Source organism: Bos mutus, chromosome 15 (genome assembly GCF_027580195.1).
Source record: "Bos mutus isolate GX-2022 chromosome 15, NWIPB_WYAK_1.1, whole genome shotgun sequence".
Lineage (NCBI taxonomy): Eukaryota > Metazoa > Chordata > Mammalia > Artiodactyla > Bovidae > Bos > Bos mutus.
This window is the reverse complement of record NC_091631.1, coordinates 35,910,081-35,932,878: the sequence shown is the minus strand read 5'-3', so window position 1 is coordinate 35,932,878 and position 22,798 is coordinate 35,910,081. Positions and strand designations below refer to the sequence as shown.

Below are 22,798 nucleotides of genomic sequence, written 5' to 3'. Positions count from 1 at the left end.
CCTCCGTGGGTTATGCTCCCAAATCCTCTGGCTTCGACTCTGACCACTCTCTCCTATCCTGGGCCTGAGTTTCTAGTACCTATTTCTAGTACCTACAGGGCTCTTAACTGCTTATAGTCCAGAACAGAAGCTTAGCCATGGCCTTTAAGGATCTTCCCTATCTGACCCCGCACTAATTTTATTCAAAAAGCCTCATCTGTCATTCTTCTGCATGGGCTTTGCATTCATTCCCCACAGGGCCTCACACTTTATCATCTGTTATCCTCTGTTTATAGTGCCCCCTCTTCTGAAATGCCCTTTCCTTGTTAAGTTACATCCTCCCAAAGTGAAAGTGCTAGCTTAGTCATCTCCATCTATCTGCAGCCCCAGAAGACTGTAGCCCGCCAGGCTCCTCTGTCCATGGATTCTCCAGGCAAGAATACTGGAGTGGGTAGCCATTTCCTTCTCCAGGGGATCTTCCTGACCCAGGGATTGAACCCCAGTGTCCTGCATTGCAGGCAGATTCTTTACCATCTGAGCCAACACAGAAGCCCCCAAACTGAAGATCTAGCTGAAATGTGACCCAGCAGAACTAGAGCACACAGGGATGGCAGTTGGCTTTGGAATAAGCAGGTTCCCCATTATGGGAATTGAACCCCAAAGGGTGAGACTGAAACATGGTAGCTGTTGCTTTAGGTCAGGGATCAGCAAACCTTTTCTGTATAGACAGGACGTAATTTGGGGCTTTGCACATCATAGAGGCTCTGTTACAACTACTCAACTCTGTCACTGCAGCACAAAAGCAGTCATAGACAATATAAAAATAAATGGGCATGACTGTGTTCTAATAAAAGTTTATTTACAAAAACAGATGAATTAGTTTTCTGACCCTTGTTTTAGGCTCTGCTTGGGGAAATTGGGTGAATTTGAACCTGTGGGTGGCATCAAATAGAAATAGCTGCATAGGAGCTGGAGAAAGCAATGGCACCCCACTCCAGTGCTCTTGCCTGAAAAATCCCATGGACAGAGGAGCCTGGTAGGCTGCAGTCCATGGGGTCACTAAGAGTCGGACACGACTGAGCTACTTCACTTTCATTTTTCACTTTCATACCTTGGAGAAGGAAATGGCCACCCACTCCAGTGTTCTTGCCTGGAGAATCCCAGGGACGGGGGAGCCTGGTGGGCTGCCGTCTATGGGATCGCACAGAGTCGGGCATGAGTGAAGCGACTTAGCAGCAGCAGCAGCAGCATAGGAGCCAGACAGGGCCAAAAGATATGGAAGGGAATCACAGGCAACATGCTAACACTATGTTAGGATGAGGTGCAGGGAGGGGAGAGCAGGAGGAGCAGAAGGGAGTTTGGCACATATATAGGATTACTTGAAGGAGAGAAGTAGGAACTCTGTTTGGAAAGGAAATTTAGGGCCAAATTTCCTTTCCAAACAAAAGGATCTTAACCAATTTAGGCTATTCGGTAGACAGTATGGAGACATTGAAGATTTGGGGTCAGTGGAATATAATCAAATCTGTATTTTTGAAAAATCATTCAGGCTTACTGAGAAGAATGGTTAGAGGAAACAAGGCTGGATATAGAAAGACCTGCTAGGAGGCTACTGTAGTTGTCCAGGCAACGGGTTCAGTGTTTCTGGTCCCTTGAACCAGTGCTGGTCTGGATGTGTGTGCTAAGTTGCTTCAGTTATGTCGGACTCTTTGTGGCCCTTTGGACTATAGGCTACCAAGCTCTTCTGTCCATGGGATTCTCCAGGTAAGAATACTGAAGTCGGTTGCCATGCCCTTCTCCAAGGGATCTTCCCGACCCAGGGATCTTCCCGACCCAGGGATCAAACCCTTGTCATCCCTTATGTCTTCTGCATTGGCAGACAGGTCCTTTACCACTAGCGCCACCTGGGAGATATAGATACAGATATCTATCTATCTATCTATCTATATCTGATCTGGATGCCTAAGAATTATTTTTGGAAACTTGCTAAAAATATAGATTCCTGGTCCCGTACCCACACCCAGGAGATTTGGGTTTGGTCGATAGGGTGTTTCTAATAAACCCTCCAGATTTGTAAATCATTGGTCCAGTGAGGCAGAATGAGGCCTGATCTTTTTAAGAGGCTATGGATGCCAGAGGAAGTAAAATACAGGTCCTTCTTCCTCCTGCTGCTGCCTTTGTCTGTTCATGGCTGCCTGTCCATGTTTTCTGTCACACACACCACCATTCTGCTCATCATCCCACTTTGGTCTTGTGCTATTGGTTCTCTTCAAAACAACTCTTCTGTCCCTTTCTTTCCATTTCTGTCCTCATTTAGGCTCCCATTAAACCTCTTCCCTATTCCCCACTCCCCTTTCCAGTCCATCAGTGTTAGTTACTCAGTCATGTCTGACTCTTTGCAACCCCATGGACTGTGACCCACCAGCCTCCTCTGTTCATGGGATTCTCCAGGAAAAATACTGGAGTGGGTAGCCATTACCTTCTCCAGGGGATCTTCCCCATCCGGGAATCGAACCCGGGTCTCCCGCATTGCAGGCAGAGCCATCAGGGAAGCCCTAGTCCATCAAGGCAGTCATAAGCCCAGTCTGTCAGTCTTCAGAACCTTTTTGGGTGGCCTCTGCTTTTAGGATAAAGGCTCTTTGGCTCAGCAGGCAGGACTCTTCAGGAGCATACTCTCCTGCCAGTCTTTCCAAGCTCATTCCTGTCACTTTCCCTCTGTGCTCTTGAAAATTTTCCTGTACTCTGGGATTTTGCAATTATCCCGGACTCGTAGTCTTGACCCATCCTCATATCTTCCCTCTAACTTGACCCTGTTTTTCCCCTCTGTTTCTCTCCCAGCTTGTGTGTGACTGTATCTCCCTGGGGGGAGGGGGAGGGTTGGCTGCCAGGGACACCTCTCAGGACCTTTGTGCGCTGCAAATGTGTGTCTTCTCCATCTGAAGTCCTAATCCTCTGCTGTGACGGACATTTGGTCACTATGGCAACTGACTGTGACGTCACAGGATAAGGACTTCAGGTGAAGTGGCAGGAGCAGGTGAGTGTGTAGGAGACAGATTTTAATGTCTGTCGAAGCCCCCTCACCCCCACCCTCCTTCTGTGCCGGGGGCATGGAGGGCTATCTTGGGCTCCTGCTGATTTTTAGAACGCCGCGGTGAGAGTGTGTGCCTGGCATCTGCGTGCTGCAGTAGTGTGGGGCTGACAGAGTGTGTCAACTTGAGCTCTGGCTGTGCCGGCACCGCTGCTGCGTGAGCCTGTTATTCCATTCTGGATTGCTATTTTGATACCCAGATTGCATCATTCTTCCTACGTATAAACAGGGGGTCCCCAGGGCCCTGCAGCTACTCACTTCTCCACCAACACTGTTGTTGTGATGAGCTCTATTTAAATGAGCTGCCGGATCGGGGCAGGTTCCAGCCACACATGAGCACTGTCATTTTGGGGAACATGGAGGGCTGAAGGATTTTTGGATCGAGTCCTAAAAGGCTGGGAGTGATGGCCTCCTGAGCTATGCAGAGGGCGACAGAGCTAGTTCCTGAAAGTTGAAAATCTCGTTTTCTTCCTTCTGAGCTTCTGTTCCAAGGCACCCAGAGGATTAGGAAGGAGATGCAGCTAGGAAGAGAGTCGCCTCTCTGAGGTCTCCCTCTCGCTGTTCAGTTTGGGAAAAATACTGCAGAGCCTTCGAGATAAACAGGAACAGGAGGAGTCAACCAAGCCCTTTCTTGCAGAAGCGTCTCAGGTGAGCTGGAGAAACGCAGCCCTGGCTGAGGATGCATCAGGGAAAGGAGGAAAGGACTCAGGCTGCTCCCTTTTCCCCACCCAGTACCCAGCTCCCCGAGGCTTAGGCCCTGTAGCCCAGCTGGCTGCAGCATGCAGGGTGGGTGTTCCTGGGCACTTGGTAAGCACCATCCTTTGGGACCTGTGGTGGGCTCACCTGTCGCTCTTCTGACTTCTCCCCCAGGTGTTGCTGTAGTCACAGGGCAGCAGGCGCCACAGGTAAGCCTGCTGGCAGCCAGGGGCAGGAGAAGAATCACCTTAGGATCGAAATATGTCTTTCTAGCAGGGAGGGGGCATCTGGGGAGTGGGTGCAACATGTTTCTTAAAGGTGATGCTGCTGTTCTGAGCTTTGGGCTAGAGGAAGGCTTTGGGGGGCTCATGTGGTGGGGGCCTTAGCTGATGCCCAGTACCCTGGGGCTGCCTTGGTTGGGAGAGCAGGAATGGTTAGTGAGGAGGGCCAGCCTGCCAGAGGATACAACTGGAGAGTTTTTTCTTCCTTGTATAACATGTGGTAGAGGTATAGAGAGGTAGAATGTCTTACTTGTGGCTGCAGATGTAATCAGGGACCGCTCAATGGTTCAGGGTACCGTCTATGGTTTACAGGGACCTGTGGTGTTTTTTAGCTATGTCCCTCCCTCTCTCTGGGCCTCTGTGTCACCATCTTTATGGTGAGGGAATTGATTAGGTGAACAGTGGAAAAAGCTAGGTCTGGAAGCTAGGTTTGTGCAACTTTGGTTCTACAGGTGAGAGCTGGCAGTAGAGCATCAGTCTTCTCCAGACGATGCCACTGCTCTGTTGGAGTCAGAGCGTGGGTCCCAGCTGCAAAGTTTCAGGGAGCCCTGGCCAAGAGCTTTAGAATGACAGGCTTTTTTAACCCTCAGAGGGTTGCTTAGCACTGAGCTCAGGCTTATGTGCACGTGCCTGTTGGGCCGGGCTGACCCGGTGCTAGTTTTCTGAGACCTCTTTGGGAATTCTCTCCCATCCCGGCCCCATGCCCAGGTTGCCTTGGCACTGCCCTTCATATCTGAGGTAGACTACCCACTCTTGGCCCACCTTCCTTGCTACCTCGTTAAGTTCTGGGCTTGTCGTGCTCTCTAGGCAGCAGCAGTGGTTGTAGTGCCAGATCTCAGGCTGCACCCTAAGTCTGCTGATGGGTCTTTCTGTGAAGCTGGGATTTAGGGGAGGCAAGTTGTGTCCTCCAGGGACCTGGGGTCAGGATACCCTTCTGTCTGTTGGGCATCTGCCCTTTTCTCTTCTCTGCCAGAGGGGAAATACATAACAACTGCACTCAGAATCTTTCTTAACTTGTTGGAGCCTCTTTAAGACTGGTGAGCCTGTCTTTCTCAGCTGCTGAGATCCAGGGGCCGATCTATCAGGCTCAGCCACAGTGGGAAGGGATACTCACTCTATGGCAGTGGTCCTCAAATTTGTACACTGTAATGTTGTACATTGTAATCAACCTGTAAAGTTCCTGGGGAATTTAAAAAAATACTGCTGCCTGGCTCCCATCTCCTGAAACTGATTTAATTGACATGGGCTGTGGACTGACATCAGGATGTTTAAAAGTGCCTCATATGATTCAAATACGTAACAGAGCTTGAGAACCACTCTTCTACAGAATGAAACTGCCCCTAGATTTATTTTTCTAGGCAGAAAAACTCTGTTTCATTTGCCTTTTCTCAAATATCATATTTATTAAAACTATAAGCATCGCTGGGGCTGTCTCCCAGCTCTTCCTGGATTTCAAATTCAAAGCTGCGTCCAGATCATCTTTAGAGTTTGATCATTATTATGGAATATTTTACTTATAATCAAATTTTTTGGTTAATTTAAAAAATTAAAATTCCCTTGTTTACACTTGAGTTGACAGTGAAAAGTAAAAGTGTAGTCACTTTCTGTCCATGGAATTCTGTCCATGGCATTCTGTAGGCAAGAATACTGGGTTGGATTGCCATTTCCTTCTCCAAACACTTGAATTAGAGAGGAGTATAGCGACATGGGCAGGGGTGAGTTTTAGAGGTGGACAGACTTGGGTTCCAGTTGTAGTTCTGCCCCTACTTTCTGTGATCTTCTGTAGGTGACAACTTCTTGAAGCCTCAGTCTATCCAACTCTGAAATGGGGATAATGCCTACCTCTGTGTGGTGGATTGACAGTTAAATAAACCTGTAAAGTGCCTAATATAGGGAGTGGTGGTAAAAGAATAATATGCTTTACCCTCCCAGGGCCCAGAAGTGCTCACGCTTGTGACAGAGGGACTGAACAGCCTCAGTTTTCAGAAGACCTCTGGTACCTGTGAGTTCTTCACTCACTCTGGAAGCAGAAGCGTCACCTCCTTTGGGGATGGTTGTGTGGCTTTTGGGCCCTGGTCCTCCATTTCTCAGAACGGATGTTCCTCTGTATGAAATAAAAGCTCAATGCTGTCGCTTGAAAAATTCAAGTAGAAAAATGAAAGCAATATATCTAAATATTTTATGTAATTTGTGATTTAAATAACTAAATTAAATATTATAAACTGTATTAAAACTAAATGTTAAATATTATAAGTTGATATTTGGTCATTTTATATATATGCACAGCTCTAGGAGTTCATGTATTCCGGTTGTCAAAAAAAGAACTTTGTTTTGGTATTCTCATTGAAAAATGGGGAATCTTCTTTAAAAAACAAAAAAGCTCAAGGTTGACACAGCTTGATGGGGCTTAGGAAGGTTACGGACCTCCTCAGGGATGATAAGAATTTCTGGGCAAAAGTTATGACACAAAGAGAGCCCATGTCCTCCATGTCTACTCTGGGCCCTACAGCTATCCTGGAACCTGGGTGCTGCTGCCGCTGCGGTTCTCCAGCTCTGCTATCAGCTGCAGCAGCCCCTCTTCAGACGGGAGCAGCTCTTCAGTCCAGGCCTCCCTCAGCCACAAGCCTGTCCCTGACTTGCTGGCAAGGGTGGTCTGTCTCTTCCCATCTTGCCCAGGGGAATTTATTTCTGAAGCGTAGTTGCAGAGGAGGAGGGTTGAGAAATCTGTGTGTGTGTGTGTGTTAGTCACACTCAGTTGTGTCTGACTCTTTGTGCTTCTATGGATTGTGGCCCATCAGGCTACTCTGTCTATGAGATTCTCCAGGCAAGAATACTGGAGTGGGTTGCCATTCTCTTCTCCAGAGGGATTGTCCCGATCCAGGGATCGAACCCAGGTCTCCTGCATTGCAGGCAGATTCTTTACTGTCTGATCTACCAGGGAAGCCTGGTAATCCGTACTTCCCTGCTAGTCCCATTTCTCTCACTTAAGGATGTAGAAAGTGTGATTCAGAGAAAAGGGGTCACTGATTTCAGGTTGCACAGTTAGTGACAGTCTTGAACCTGGAAACTACATCTCCCAATTCACAGCCTTTCCTAGGGCCGACACCTCTGCTCTGAATCAGACCTGATTCCTTTATTTTCCTGGGCTGGTTTTTTCCACCACCCAGAAAACTTCCAGATGGCTTTTTTCTACTTTCATTGGCTGCGAGTGCAAGGAATACACATGGAATACTCAAACTGGAAAGAAACATAATTGTTGAATATGCTAAAAATCATGCAATATTTTTTAGTGTCAATTGTGGATTATTTTTGTATGTAGACATATGAACAGATAGTTAAAATGTAATGTGATATATGTTATATTAGAAGGATGTTCAGGGTACTGTGGGAACCCTGAAGAGGGAATAATTAATTCTTCCTAAGGGAAATCAACCTTGCTTCTCAAAGCTAGAACATTCAAACCAGTTTGGAAGGATGAATAGGAAGGAGTTTATCTGAAAAAGAGTAGGGTAGCAAGGAAGAGTATTTTAGGGAGAGGAAACAAACACTTTCACAAACACAAGAGTTATGCAAAGATTTGGTGCATTTAGGGGATAGCAGAGGTATTTGGCATGGCAAGGACATAGGATGTGTGGCAGGTGAAGCTAGAGATGAGACTAGAAAGAGTTGAAGCCAGTGTGGAAAGGGCCTTGAGCCACAAGCTAAGGATTTTGGCCTTTGGGGCCATGGGAGGTACAGGATGTGATGAGGCCTTGTCTGATCTATTCAGTTATTTCTCTTTTTCTCATCATGCTAATGAGACTGTGTTACTATGACTAATGTTTGAGCATCTGCTACCAGGGAGTTGGAAGCCTTATGGAAATTATTTTCAACAATTAGAACAGCATTTCTGACCTGGGGGGAAATGAGGAGGGTCTTCCCTGACCAGTAGGAAGGGAGGGACAGTTGCATGATGCCCCTGGATGATGCTCCCTGTGCAAAACATCCTTTTCACGTCTGTTGACGGGCAGAAAAGTATCCAGGAGATTGCAGATCCAGCTCTGTCATTAAGTCCGTGGCTCTGCGGAGGCTAGGGGAGGGGTTTTTTTTTTGGCAGGGAGGAGTGGTAGGTGAGAAGAAGAGCAGTAGTAAACTATTGCTTTGCATGATTTTGTAGATTTGATTTTTCCGGGATATATCAGTTACCTTTTGCTGCATCGAAAGCCACTCCAAATCTTAGCGGTTAAAACAATAACCAAGCTTTATTTATGATTCTGCAGGCTGAGAGTTTGGGCTGGCATACTCTGGGTGGTTCTGCTGGGCTGCGCTGGGCCTGCTAATCTCTGCTGTGCACAGTTGGTGGGTGTGTTGGGGCTCCCTGGCTTGTTTTGGCTTCAGGTGGCTTACCTGAGACAACTAAGGCCTCACTGCACATGGTTTCTTATCTCCCAGCTATCTAACCTGTTGTTTTTCGTGTGGCAGTATTCGCGTTCTGAGACGGAGAGCAGAATCATATAAAGCCACTTGAGGTCTAGGCTTCGAACTTATTCAGTATCCTTTTTGCTGCATTCTGATGGCCAAAGCGGGTCACGAGGGCAGCCTAGCTTCAAAGGAGAGAGAATAGACTACAGTTTTTTTTGAAGACTCCACTTTTAATGGATAGGATTGCAAGGGCATGGACACAAGGAGGGGAAGAATTTGTGGCCACTTTTTCAGTCTCTCAGACTATCTGACTTTCATCACATGGGAGAGTTGATAATTAAGGTTATTGTCTTCCAATAAATGGGATATGAGAAATCTTTTGAATTCAAAGTTAGCATTCATAGAGGATTATGTGAATTCTCAAGTATTGTTTAGTTCAGTCCTCCCAGCAACTTTTGTTTTCCCTTTCTATTTTGCATATGAAGGAAACTGGTGTACTGAGGAGTTAAGTGAGATTAAGTGACTTGCCCAACCAAGGTCATTGGGTGGTAAACCTGGTGTTTGGACTTGTTTGTCTGCCTGCAACTCTAGAGCAACTGCCATTGTGTCATTTTGGTGATATGAAACAGAGAAGACCGTGGTGTTACTGCTACATCACTGGCAAAGCCAGCCCCTACATCACAACCAAGCCAGCCAGGTTGTCCTCATCCCTGGGCACAGGCACCTGGCCCTCAGGAGCTCGTCTCCTTGCCCTCAGTGGGCCAAGTACTTACGGAGTGGACCTGAAGTACTGCAGTCTTCAGGGTGGCAGTGTCACACTGCTTATATAGTTCAGGAACGCTGACGAATGTGTTGGAGACTGCTGCATTTCTCTGGAGAGAGGGAGGTAGGACCAGATGTTCATGTTCAGGGGTGAAAGTACACCCAGCATGGACTGTGTGGAGAAGGCGCAGCAAAACCTCTTTGAGTCCCAGGGGCAGACCAGTTAGTCTTGGTTGTTACAAGAGAAGAGTATCTCCTAGATGAGCAGGCAGGCAGTCCTTGCCTTTCTCTGGCTAGAACTTTCTGAAAGCTCTAGCTTTGAAATCTCTAAAGAAATTCTCCTACACAGTAATATAAATGGCTGGAGCTTTGCCCTAGGCTAAACTGACCCCTTTGAACTTAGCCAGTAGTGGGAACTGGGCTCTCAGGGCTGTGAAATGAAGGGTGGGAGCAGCGGGAAGGCACCTGATTATCACAACGGGAGCAGGGTTGGGCCTCTGTTTTGTAGGAAGGAAAGACATGTAGGATCAGGCAAAGTTGAGGATGTGGGGAGGTCTGTAGGGCAGGCCTCTAATAGGTTGCTCATGTCCAGAGTACCCTGATGGTAAGTGCAGGCTATGGCATCAAACATACTTCATTTGGGCACAGATGGTTTTGGTACATACCTGGGTGTTGTGTATTAGAAAGCCTTGTGTCTAGGTCTTATGTATAACCTGCTATGTTGCTCTGACTGTGCTGTCTTTGCCCTCTTCTCCCAGAGCTCATCTCCTGTCCTAGGTGTGAGTGAGTATACATTACCAGGGATGTAACTGAACATTTTCTGCTGCAGTGCTTTTCTTCTGGGCAATCCAAGATGGTGAGGGTAAGTCAGGACAAGCAAAGAAGCAGCTAATCCTTTTCAGAAATCTGTGCGACCCTGTCCATAAGTCTGTCTGTCCACCCATCACTCTATCTTACTTGTTACCCTTCCACCAGTTTACCTAATCATCCATCCATCCATCCATCCTTCTATCCAGAAGAGAATCAAAATGTTTCAGTTGGGGAAGCAAAATGAGTGTGTTTTTTTCTCTCTAATAGCTTTTACTGGAAATTATGACCACTAAGCTTTTATTCCCTCCACCCTCCCAATACTCAAGCTAAAACTCATTCACCAGCCTGGGTTAGATAGGTTCATCAGTTTTGCTTGTGCTGCTGCTGCTGCTAAGTCGCTTCAGTCGTGTCCGACTCTGTGCGACCCCATAGACGGCAGCCCACCAGGCTCCCCATCCCTGGGATTCTCCAGGCAAGAACACCAGAGTGGGTTGCCATTTCCTTTTCCAATGCATGAAAGTGAGAAGTGAAAGTGAAGTCGCTCAGTCAGGTCTGACTCTAGCGACCCCATGGACTGCAGCCTACCAGGCTCCTCCGTCCATGGGAGTTTCCAGGCAAGAGTACTGGAGTGGGGTGCCATTGCCTTCTCCGAGTTTTGCTTGTATTTAACAACTAATACCTTTTCCCTGAGTTTCTGAAATTTCACACCACTTACTGACTAGTATCCTTTCTCATTCTTTCTCCACTGGGGTATCCTTGCCACTGCATTTTATTCATTTGCCATCTTACTTACTTGCTCCTGTATTACATTCTTACTGAATGTCTGACATATATGCCAGGGCCTGTTCTGAGTACTAGGGAGACAGAGACCCATGTATCTACCCTCAAGGAATTAATAGGTTAGTTAGTAAAACCTACATTTCTCCTCTTTTCTTTTTCTTTCTGTGGGTTTGTCAGATCCCACATCAGTTTGGTGGCCTGTATTATTCAGTGCAGACAGGCTAATTTTTCAGAAATCTTCTTTTCATCTCTCATATCAGCCCTCCATGATATTTTCTGACCAAATGAATGAACATTTGTACCAGGAGAGGGCCAGAGATTCTTGGTCCTGGCAAACCCCAGTAGTGGAAACACAGCTCTGAGAGTTGGTCTGTCGTACTCTTTCCTGGCTATTTATGATCATCTTTTTGTGCACTCATACAGCTACAGTTTCTTCTTCTCTGCAGCATGTTGAAATTTTTGCTTTTGCCTGTGCTTTACGTTTTCCTCCCTTGTCTGCCTGGTGAACTTCTACTTATCATTCAGTATCCAATTCAAATGTCACCTCTTTATGGAGGGCCTTTCCTAGCCTCTCCTAGATGGAACTCCTGGAAACCTCGCTTTGCTTCCTTAGCACTTGGTACATCCTTTCATCACAGCATAACCCACTGAGTGTTTGCCACACTGTCCAGGCTGTGTACCTTGAGAGCCGAACCTTGCCTTATTTATCTGCATATCCTCAGCTGCAACACAGGATTTGTGTGAATAGGCCTTGAGGCCACTGCTCTTAGTCACATGCTTTCCCTCATGCACCCCCACGTGTCCCTCCCAGGCAGCTCTCCAGAATGGACTACACTCCAAAATAGTGGAGGAACAGCTCTGTGGCTCCCCAGTCCCTAGCGTGTTTACCACTCATAAAAGCAGGTCCAAATGATGAAGATGCTGTCAGTAACTCCAGAACTGTCTACTCCTAGAACTGCTCAGAGTGCAAGGAGAAGAGGGCAGCTCACATCCTCTGTACCTACTGCAACCGCTGGCTTTGTAGCTCCTGCACGGAGGAGCACCGGCATGGCCCGGCCCCTGGGGGCCCGCTCTTTTCCCGGACCCAGAAGGGATCTCCAGGTATCACTCCCTCCCCTCCACTAGCTCACACACCCTGCCCCCTACACCCTGCCCCGTAAGTAGTACCAAACCACAAAATCTCTGGAGAAGAGCTCTCTGCCCTTGTTTCCCTGCTGGGGGTGAGAGAAGGGGTGGTCTCTGAGCCTTTCCGAAAGAAAAGCTGTTTCCTCCAGAGTCACAGCACAGTGTGCCTTCACTCCAGGCTCTCCCTGTTGCCAGGCTGGGGCAGGTGGCGTGTGGGGAGTAGGTGACTGTGAGTGAGATGGTGCGGGGAGGAAAAGTCTTGAATTACTGTGGCAGCTAATTGAGTTCACTGTCTTTCACCTCTGTTTAGAAAAATCAGACCCCACTTCTGTTTAGTTACTTGATTAATTCAACATCCAGGATCAGGGTTTGTCCATTTATCTGTCCAGCACCATCTGTTTTAAGTGACAATTTTCTTCAAAGTCTTTTCTCAAGGCCCTTGAACTGTGGCCTTGAAGTTCTGATGAAGTTTACCTTCATCAGACAGGAACCAAAGTTTATGATCCATGTGATCTGATCTAGGTAGCTGGTTTCAGCCTCAGTCTGGATTGGGCAGCTGTTTCAGCCCCACCGTAACAGAATCATGGCCAATGAGGAGGTGTGGGTTAAGTTCTGAAGGACTCACTATTCTGCAGGAGATCCATGTGCAGCAAGTAGCAGGCACCTTCCTCAGGCTCAGCAGATGGTGAGATGCCTGGGGCTTGATGGTGTGTTATTTCTGGACAACTGTGTAAATCTGGCCAGTGTAAGCCCACCTTCCTCATTGTGTTCCTGGAACCTCACTGGCCCAGAGAGAGGGTTACTTTTGCACCACCTTCCCTCTAGCTCTGGATCTTCCCTGTGTCCATAGAAGGCTGAGGGTGCTCAGTGGAGCTAACTTAAGAGGTCTTCCTGAGCAAGACGTGCCCACTTTCTCCATCTTCTCTGGCAGGAGTGAATGGTGGTTCTGGAGACTTCGCCTTGTACTGTCCTCTACACACGCAGGAAGTTCTCAAGCTGTTTTGCGAGACCTGTGATGTGCTTACATGCCATAGCTGCCTCATGGTGGAACACAAAGAACACAGGTGGGGCAGGGTGGCTGCCCAAGGGGACTTGGGAGGGCTCTGGACTCTCTACCTGTGAGAGTGCTGGGTTCCCAGTGCATGGAAATCCTCTCCCTGCTTAAGCCAGCCTTCAGTCCCCAGGCCTGGCTGAAGGTTTTCTCTCTTCTGTTGTGTGGGGCTTCTCTGGAGAAGCCCTGAAGGGCTAAGAGTCTCTGACTCCCTAGATGTAACCCCAGCCTCCCTGGGCCTGACTGAGGCAATGCATTGTGGGGATTCTTGCTTAGCTGGCATGCTCAGAATAAGACTTGGTCTTCCTCATTTTTTTCTCTGCCTCCTCCTCTAGGTGCAGACATCTTGAAGAAGTTTTGCAAAACCAGAGGATGCTTCTGGAAAGTGTGACTACACAGGTGGCACATAAGAAATCCAGTCTACAGACATCTGCAAAGCAAATTGAGGACAGGTAGCATCGGCTAGCCCCTTGCCTACACTGGAGATGCTCTGTTCCCTCTCACCCTGGGTCCCAGGACCAGGATGGAGTGGACATACAGACACTGGAATATGTCCCAGAAGGCGTATGTCCTGGTCTTAGAGGTCTCAGGGCCAGGGAGGGGGTTTTGGGTCATCTCTTGGTGAATGGAGCCAAGCTAGGTGAGGATGATCACAGTGAACCTGGGGTAAAGTGCCTGCCTTCTGAACATGACCATGAACTGACCAAAGATAGGTGCTTAAGAACAAGGGCACAGAGTGGATACTGGAGAAGAGAGGGCTGCTTATTATGTGAGTACAAGTCAGTGGCAGTCTATCCTTTATCACTCCTTTCCTAATGTTTTCCTTATACATCTATACATGATATGAAATCATCAGTATTTTGTGTAGAAAGAGAAATAAGCAGGTACTGAGAGAGGATCACATGGCAGGCATTGGATTGGGCATCATGCATGCATCATTTTGAGCAGTTCTTACAATTCTTTGAGTCAGGGGTTATCTCCATTCTACTGATGAGGAGGGTAAGGTTCAGAGAGATTAGGTGACTTATCTGAGATCACACAGCTAGTCAGAGACTGAGCTGGGTTTAGAAGCTAAGTCTGCGTGGCTTCAAAGCCTCTTTTTTTTTTTTTTTTTAATGGTTTTACTGAGATATAATTTATATACCATAAAATTGCCCTTTTAAAACGTACAGTTCAGTGGGGTTTTTTTTTAGCATATTCATAGAGTTGTACAACCATTATTATGATGTGAAAGTCACTCAGTCATGTCCACCTCTTTGTGACCCCATGGACTATAGTCCTCCAGGCTTCTCTGTCCATGGGATTCTCCAGGCAAGAATACCAGAGTGGGTTGCCGTCCCCTTCTCCAGGGGATCTTCCCAATCCAAGGATCGAACCTGAGTCCCCTGCATTGCAGGTGGATATTTTACCAACTGAGCCATCAGGGAAGCCCTATTGAATTGTACATTTTAAAAGGGAAATTTTATATTTTTTATATAATTTTTATATATAGATATAAAAATATGATTTTCATACCATAAAATTTCCTTTATAAAATGTACAGTTCAGTGAGTTTTTAGTATATTCATAGAGTCATACAACAATTATAACTGTCTACTTTTAAAATATCATTTTTATCACCCTAGAAAGAAACCCATACACATTGGCAGTCACTCCCTATTCACCTTGCAGCATCCCCAGCCCTTGACAACCATTAGTCTACTTTCTGTCTCTACCTAGGCTCTTTTCACTGCATGACGCTGTTTAGTAGAGTATTCCCCCTTCTAATAAAATAAGAAATTACATGAAGTCATACCTGTGTTCACTCTCTCTGTCCTGCCTCTAGTGCTGTGTGAACTGATGAGCTATTGACTTGACCTGGGGATGGACCTGTAGTTTGTTGAGAGAAAAATGAGTTGAACTTCGGGCCATTGGCCCACTTACATCAAGTGCGCTGGGTTGTACAAAGGGCAGGATGGATGGTGGAGGAAGGTTCTTATTTCTTTGCATTTGGTGCCTGCCGGTCCCTGATTTCAGTAGAAAGCGTCCACATTGCAGGCTCTTACGTTTGCTGTCTGTAGGCTGTTGTAGGCCTGGAGGGAAGGGCTCACCATGCTGTGTTTCCTCCTGTTGTTTGCAGGATTTTTGAGGTGAAGCACCAGCACAGGAAGGTGGAAAACCAGATCAAAATGGCCAAGATGGTTCTGATGAATGAACTGAACAAACAGGCCAATGGGCTCATAGAGGAGTTGGAGGTATATGTGAACAGAGGGTTAGGTTCTGTACTCTCCTTGGGGCAGAAACCAGGCATATATCAAATATGTCTCATGGCTCAGAGATGCCTGAGCTAGAATTCAGATGTGCAATTTCCACAGCTCTCTGCTACTCCCTGTATCTTAAAATGTCCTGTCTAATTTTGGGAAGTTGGCTCATTAAGGGCTTAGAAAATCAGATCAAACTCCCATTAATGCTGTGGCAGTAAGGCAATTGCCTTATTGGACTTTGTAGGTTTATGGCCTTGAACGAGTCATGAAACGAGCTATGCCCAAGAAATCTAGACATTCATTTCCTCAGTCATTTATCGCTTATTCCTATTTGCACTGTAAAATCTACCTACCCTTTCTCTCTCCCTCCCTCCGTCCCTTAGCAGCCATGTCCTCTTCTCAGGGCTGCAGTTTCATCTGATTCCATTTGTGTTTGCACTGATGCACACAGGCCACTAGACTTCTCAAGCATGTGGTTTGCAGTCCAAGAATAGGACCAGGGACTCTGTCTTCTCTCTCTGTACCCAGGGCATCACTAATGAGAGGAAGCGGAAGCTGGAGCAGCAGTTACAGAGCATCATGGTTCTCAACCGCCAGTTTGAGCACGTGCAGAATTTCATTAACTGGGCTGTCTGCAGCAAAACCAGCATCCCTTTCCTTTTCAGCAAAGAGCTGGTAAGAAGAACTCCAACTCCTCAATCACTGACTTTGGGTTAGTAAGTGAAAACCATCTTTTACCAAACCTCACAGTGCAAAGGACCCCGGTGCTGGAATAGACCTGCCTTCCTCCAGGCAACTCAGCTAGGAAATTCTGTAGTTCTGCCTCAGGTCATGGATCCAGACATTAATACTAGAAGTGTGCTGGACATTCCCTAGGAAGTTGGGTTTAAATGGGGCCTAAGAGGAAAGGAGGAGTGGAGGATGACATTGAAGTGTTGGGCTTAAGAGATTGGTGATGCCCAGGAAAAGGAGCAGAACTTTTGAGAGAGTTGATGAGGTTTGTATTCGGATATTGCGAATCTAAGGGGCCTGTAGGGCGTCTAAAGGGAGCTGTCCCAAATCTGTTTTGATAGATGGGTCTGGAAGTCAGAAGAAAAGTCAGGGTTAGAGAGAGAGAGAGAAAGATGTGTGAGTCCCTGGTATTTGGGTGGTATTGGAAAAGTATGTGAAGAAAGAAGAAAATAACAGATCTGGAACCCAGGGAAATGCCCTCATTTTCAGCACAGAGGAAGGAGATGAGTGAAGGAGATGAGAAGCAACCATCAGAAGTCAGCAGAGAAATAAGAGAATGTGGTGCACAAAACTTAACAGAGAGCTTCAAATTTTTAAGTGACCAGTGTTATCATTGCTACATAGGTGATAGAGGATGAGTAGTGAAGAGAAAGTGAGATCTCAGAATCAGGAGGCCCCTGGTATAAACTTTGAAAGACACTCCGGCAGCTTTTCTCTCCAGCAAAGTAGAAAGGTCAAAAGCTAGATGAGGGATTGAGGATGGGAGGTGAGGAAGTAGAGGAATTAGTGAAAAGCAGAGAAATAAGGTAGCTTGAGAAGGAGACAGTGTTGGGGATACTTTTTTAAAATAAGGAAAACATTTGCACATGTTTATTTGGGAGAAGAAGTTGAAGATAGAAGAGATGTGTGGTAGAGGGAGCATACTGGGAAAGCAGATGGAAGTGGGATCTAGAGTGAAATGGTTGACTTTAAACAAGAGGCACTTCTTTTCTCTGAGATTGAAGGATGGGAAGATGTCAGTATAATGTAGTTAAGTCTGGAGATAGGAGGGATACAAGTTTGAGGGAATTTGCTTTCACCCTCTATGAAGTAAGCAGTGATAATCAGAGGGTTAGACATTGGGTAAATGACATTCAGGAGAGAAGTAAAGATTTTAAATAGTCATTAAGGACTTCCCTGTTGGCTCAGATGGTAAAGCATCTGCCTACAATGCGGGAGACCCAGGTTCAATCCCTGGGTCGGGAAGATCTCCTGGAGAAGGCAATGGTAACCCACTCCAGTATTCTTGCCTGGAAAATCCCATGGATGGTGGAACCTGGTAGGCTACAGTCCATGGGGTTACAAAGAGTCGGACACGACTGAGCGACTTCACTTTCACTTTCAAGGACCATGGAAGAGGAAACTGACAAGAAAGGAAATGACCAGAAGAAGGACTGAGGGGGGGCCCTGAGCATAATGATCAGTGAGGCGACCCCATGTAACATAGCTTTTGGGTGGCTGGGTTGATGCAAGGGCAGGCACTGATGGGAAGGGAATTAGGGCACTAGTGATGTGGTTACTTAAATCAATGGAAAACTAGGATGGCCAGCTGGGCCAAGGGAGCAGGGCTTGATCAATGAGGTGGAAGAGCATGCTCAGGAAGAGCAAGAGCTATTGTGATCAGGGAGTAGGTTGTTGGAGTTTAAGGTCTTATAGGTAGAATGGTTCTAGATGGTGAAAATGGTCTAGGTCTGGTGACTGAACTGAAAAGAGAAGTGAAGGTGGTTTGCATTAAAGAGCTCAAGGAAGTAAGAGGCTAAAACGTTGATTAGGACATTGGTTAATTAAATGTTAGCAGGGTAGTTGGATACTTGCCAAAGTCCTAGATAAATAGGAGAGTTTTAGTAATAAGAGATAGATGAAAAGGATGAGGGAAGAAGAGGGCAGTTGACTAGGATGGAAGGGAGTTTTACAAGTGGGTGGAAGGACAGCTCTGGGGAACTCAGAGAGTATCTGCCCCCATGGACTTTTCAGTTGAGATTATGGTAGAATGAAGGGAGCACTCTTGAGAGGGTGCTGTCAGATGATATCCTGAGGAAGAATTAAAATCATCTGAGGCCTGGAAGAGATAAGAATGTAGGCTTTCCAAAAGCCTCAATAAGAGGAAGGGGATCAGTAGGGGCAGAGGGAGGGGGAGGAATGTGAAGATACTAAGGTGCAAGGAAATGAGGGAGCACACTGGGGAGGAGCACAGGCTAAATAGCCATGACTCTGGGCCCTTCAGCCTGTCCAGTGAGTGAGGGTGAGGGAGTTCTCACTCTGGCACAAGATGCCCAAAGAAATGACCTTTGGTCATTGCTGTTGTCAGATTGTGTTTCAGATGCAGCGATTGCTGGAGACAAATTGCAACACAGACCCTGGCTCCCCTTGGAGTATCAGATTCACTTGGGAGCCTAACTTCTGGACCAAGCAGCTGGCTTCCCTAGGTGAGCCCAGGGCCTACTCTATGGGCCTTTGCATGATTGCTAAGAACACACTTAGACCATCTGCTCAATTCACTGGGTAGATCAGCATATGCCCATGAGAAAGCGCTCCCTGAGACTGCCAGCGGTCATGGAGTCATTCAGCAAACCTTTTCCTAGAGATGATGATGGTAGGGTTGGGGCGGGGTGGGGAGAGCTGACAGCTTAAACAGCAATGGCAATATAGGACTTTTGTAAGAGGACCAGGTGAAATCTGAGTTTCCTGTTTTACATGAACGTCCCTGTTCTGTTGGTTTCATTGCTAGAGGAGGAGACAAGACAGTGGTCCTCCTCTCCAGAATGCTCTATGGCAGTGCAGGCGGACCTGTGTCTCCGAGTACAAGGGTATACATGTGTGTGGGCACAAACAGATATTTCAGCAACACAGAGAGAGGAGATAGACAGGCAATGTCACATACATCTTTTAGAGTTGAGATGTAAGAAGATAATTCATGACCTTGCACATTTTTCTTCCCTGCTGCAATAACTTGCTGGCGTTCAATATTTAGGCAGAATGTAGACAATTTGAAGTCGTGCCTATGTTGACAACCTAATGGTAGGTTTGTTAAACTAATGGCCAACTGCTGCCTTTATCTGGACTGATAATCTCATTGAAAGTGTTTTGAACTTGACAGAATAATAAATGATATTTAGGTTTATTTTCTGCTTCCCTTTCCCTTTTGATACAATTTCACAGACCTTTGGTGAGCACCTGCCCCACATTGGCCACTAAGTGACCAAAGGTGACCACCTGCCCTCAGGACACTTGGTTTTCCCCTACATAAGCCTCAGAGGAGCTGAAGAAGCCATTAGACTAAAACAGCAATAGCATCATCTTCTCATGCATGAGGGCCTTAGGGTCCTCAGACATCAGCACTGACTCTTGGCACTGACCTGGGGATGGAGCTTCCCCACTCTCCTCCACCCTGCTTGCCCAACATCTAGTTCTCCAGAACTGTATTTTGGGACTTTCCCATTTGTCCTGGGGATGAATCTCCTTTGCTACTTTTTAGTACACTCCCTCTTCTCCCCTCAGTGTTGATAGTTTTGGTCTGAGTCTTTCTTGGGTACTCTGTGAGGGAGCCCAGGTTTCCCTAGTGGGATACAAACAGAGTCAGGACTGAGCCTCTGGTAAAAGCTGAGCTGATTCCTCAAATGTTCCAGGCCCCCAGCACAGGTCTGTATAGTTTCTATTGCTGATATCATTCTAGACTGAGTTTTGGGGGTTAGGGATTGAATTTCTTAATCTCTGCCTCTGGTACAAGGTTGTTGAATGATATCCTTTGGCCCTGGAAGAGGGAGGTAGCAGGAGTAGGGGGAACAACTGCAGATCACCTTTGGAAACACTCTCTATTCTGAATTTTTAGGCTGTATAACTACTGAGGGTGGACAGCTGTCCCGGGCAGATACTCCTGCTTATGGAGGCTTACAGGGACCATCATCTTTTTACCAAAGCCACCAGTCCCCAGTGGCTCAGCAAGAGACTCTCAGCCATCCCTCGCACAAGTTCCAGTCTCCAGCAATCTGTTCCTCCTCCGTGTGCTGCTCCCACTGCTCCCCAGTCTCACCCTCCCTCAAAGGCCAGGTCCCCCCACCCAGCATACACCCGGTGCACAGCTTTAGGCAGCCCTCCGAGATGGTACCCCAACAGCTGGGCTCCCTGCAGTGCTCCATGCTGCTGCCCAGGGAGAAGGAACTGCCCTGCAATCCTCACCCGCCAAAGCTGCTTCAGCCCTGGCTGGAAACCCAGCCCCCTGCGGAGCCGGAGAGCACACCCCAGCGGCTGGGGCAGCAGCTGACTTCACAGCCCGTGTGCATCGTTCCCCCACAGGATGTTCAGCAAGGAGCCCATGCCCCGCCCACCCTGCAGACACCCTCCATCCAGGTGCAGTTTGGCCACCACCAGAAGCTGAAGCTCAGCCACTTTCAGCCACCGCCACAGCAGCAGCTGCCACTTCCACCCCCTCCACCCCCTCCACCCCAACAGCAGCCACCCCCGCCTCTCCCACCATCTCAGCATCTGGCCTCTAGTCAGCACGAGAGCCCCCCGGGGCCCACCTGTTCCCAGAACATGGACATAATGCACCACAAGTTTGAGCTGGAGGAAATGCAGAAGGACCTGGAGCTTCTCCTTCAGGCTCAACAGCCCAGCCTGCAGCTGAGTCAGACCAAATCGCCTCAGCATCTACAGCAAACCATCGTGGGGCAGATCAATTACATTGTGAGGCAACCGGCGCCCGTCCAGTCCCAGAGCCAAGAGGACACTGTGCAGGTGAGGTCAGGGTGGTACCACCTCCCTAGATTCTCCCTAGGAGAGCGTCAGGGACACAGCCTACCCCTCACAGTGTGGCACAGGAACAGTTTCTTCTTCTTAAGGTGGCCTTGAACTCAGCTCTCCCAATTCAAGACTGTCCTGGACTTCGCCTTCCATCTCAGGAAGGCTCCACTCCAGAGAGCACAGTACTTAGCCCCAACACAGATCCAGGCTCAATCCTGTCCCGAGTGGCCTGGCTTAGTCCTGTCCTCCTGGGTGACACTAGGGACCATGTCTGTTAATGGAACCTCCTGAGCTGTGCTGGACTCCAGTCAGTGCAGGGCAGAAGGGAGGCTGTCTCTTACCTTTGTAACCTCACTTCCTTTACTGTAACTTATGAATCCCAGCTGGGGGAAGGGGAGAGCTTAAGCATATCATTTGCCTAGAGATCATACAACATTGGGGGCTTCCCAGGTGGCACTAGTGGTAAAGAGCCCTCCTGCCAATGCCACGGGTTCGATCCCTGAGTTGGGAAGATTCCCTGGAGGAGGGCATGACAAATCACTCCAGTGTTCTTGCCTGGAGAATCACATGGACAGAGGAGCCTGGCAGTCTGTGGTTCATAGAGTCACAAAGAGTTGGACACGACCGAAGGGCACATGTATGCTCATAAAACATCGAGTGGGAGCCTGGTGGGCTGCCGTCTATGGGGTCACACAGAGTCGGACACGACTGAAGTGACAGCAGGGAGTGCCAAGACTTGGGTCCACGCCAGCTGACTCTGAATTGCCACGGAGGAGGCCTTGTTCTCTCCCTAGGAGGATGACTAAGGCTGCTCTTCTCTTTTCTCAGCTAAAAGCCAATTGGAGAGGTGCAGTTCGTACCTCTGGGATCTTTGCAGCACTCCACATCTTCATTCTTAATTCTTGCTTTTCGTGGTTTCCAACAGCTTCCTGTTCCAGACCCTTCCTCCTCTCCTTTCACTTTTTTCACAGTGAAATATATGTAACCACATTTATACCTTCAAAGCAGCTCTATAGACTTTTACTTTATTACAAAATATAAGGCTTAACATTTATGCTTCTGCACTGACAACTTCAATTTTATATTTATTTATTTGGCTGTGCTGCATAGCATGTAGGATCTTAGTTCCCCAACCAGGAATGGAACCCATGTCTCTTGCAATGGAAGGGCAGTTTCTTAACCGCTGGACCACCAGGGAAGTCCCTAAGCACTGACTTCAGATCATGCTTTAAATGTCTGCCTCTAAGGCTCAGTTCCTTATATAGAATAACTCTTACGATGGCAGAGAAGGGTCTAGGGTTTATAGAGGACCACAGCTCTATAAATGTAAGTCAAAACTGTTGTGATTGCTTAGGTAACTATGACAAAGTTAGCTCATGATTCTTGGTTTGAGTTCTATTCTAAGATGTCATATTAGGAACAGCTTAGATAAGAGTATCTTCCTGAAAAGATTTCAGGCCATCCACAGCGTGTAGGTGGTGATGGCAGTAGTGGGCAGCGCAGGTGGGCCTCAGCCTTTACCACCGAGGCTACTCTTTGCGGGAAATGAAAGTCACTCAGTTGTGTCCGACTCTTGTGACCCTGTGGACCGTAGCCCGCCAGGCTCCTCTGTGCATGGAATTTTCCAGGCAAGAAAACTGGAGTGGGTTGCCATTTCAGGACCCACCCAAGTTCTTAATTTTTCCTCCAGGCTGCAGATGAGCCCCCAGCACCTGAAGGCCCAAAGCCGACTCTCCCTCTTGACAAGAATACTGCTGCTAACTTGCCCCAGGCATCTGGGGAGGAAACCCCTCACAGTGTCCCCCCACTGGACAGCGCCATCCAGCACTCCTCTCCGAATGTGGTGAGAAAGGTACAATTGGAGCCTGCTTTCCCTGATCATATGGGACCCACTGCCAGTCAAGACCCTGGGGACCTGGCTGAGGATGTCTGGGCGGGGGGAGGAGTGTCCCTGTCCCGTCCCTGGATGTTACACAGCCCTGACTCATGCCTTCTGTCCTAGTGAGTGAGCAAGGTCCTCCTCCACCCCATTGGCACTCCCCTGCACTTAAATTGGGAGCAGCTGGGCTTC

The 22,798-nt window shown here is 47.7% G+C and overlaps 1 protein-coding gene across 1 annotated transcript in view; it reads left to right on the top strand.

The window, feature by feature from the left end:
- Nucleotides 1-9,959: 9,959 nt before the first annotated feature.
- TRIM66 (tripartite motif containing 66) overlaps nucleotides 9,960-22,798 on the top strand; it is a 33,638-nt gene continuing 20,799 nt past the window's right edge. The window contains exons 1-9 of the mRNA XM_070383890.1: nucleotides 9,960-10,069; nucleotides 11,751-11,898; nucleotides 12,854-12,986; nucleotides 13,309-13,425; nucleotides 15,093-15,207; nucleotides 15,745-15,891; nucleotides 18,296-18,413; nucleotides 19,817-20,721; nucleotides 22,418-22,579. Coding sequence (XP_070239991.1) covers nucleotides 10,061-10,069; nucleotides 11,751-11,898; nucleotides 12,854-12,986; nucleotides 13,309-13,425; nucleotides 15,093-15,207; nucleotides 15,745-15,891; nucleotides 18,296-18,413; nucleotides 19,817-20,721; nucleotides 22,418-22,579 — 1,854 coding nt within the window. The 5' untranslated portion in view covers nucleotides 9,960-10,060. The remainder of the gene's footprint in view (nucleotides 10,070-11,750; nucleotides 11,899-12,853; nucleotides 12,987-13,308; nucleotides 13,426-15,092; nucleotides 15,208-15,744; nucleotides 15,892-18,295; nucleotides 18,414-19,816; nucleotides 20,722-22,417; nucleotides 22,580-22,798) is intronic.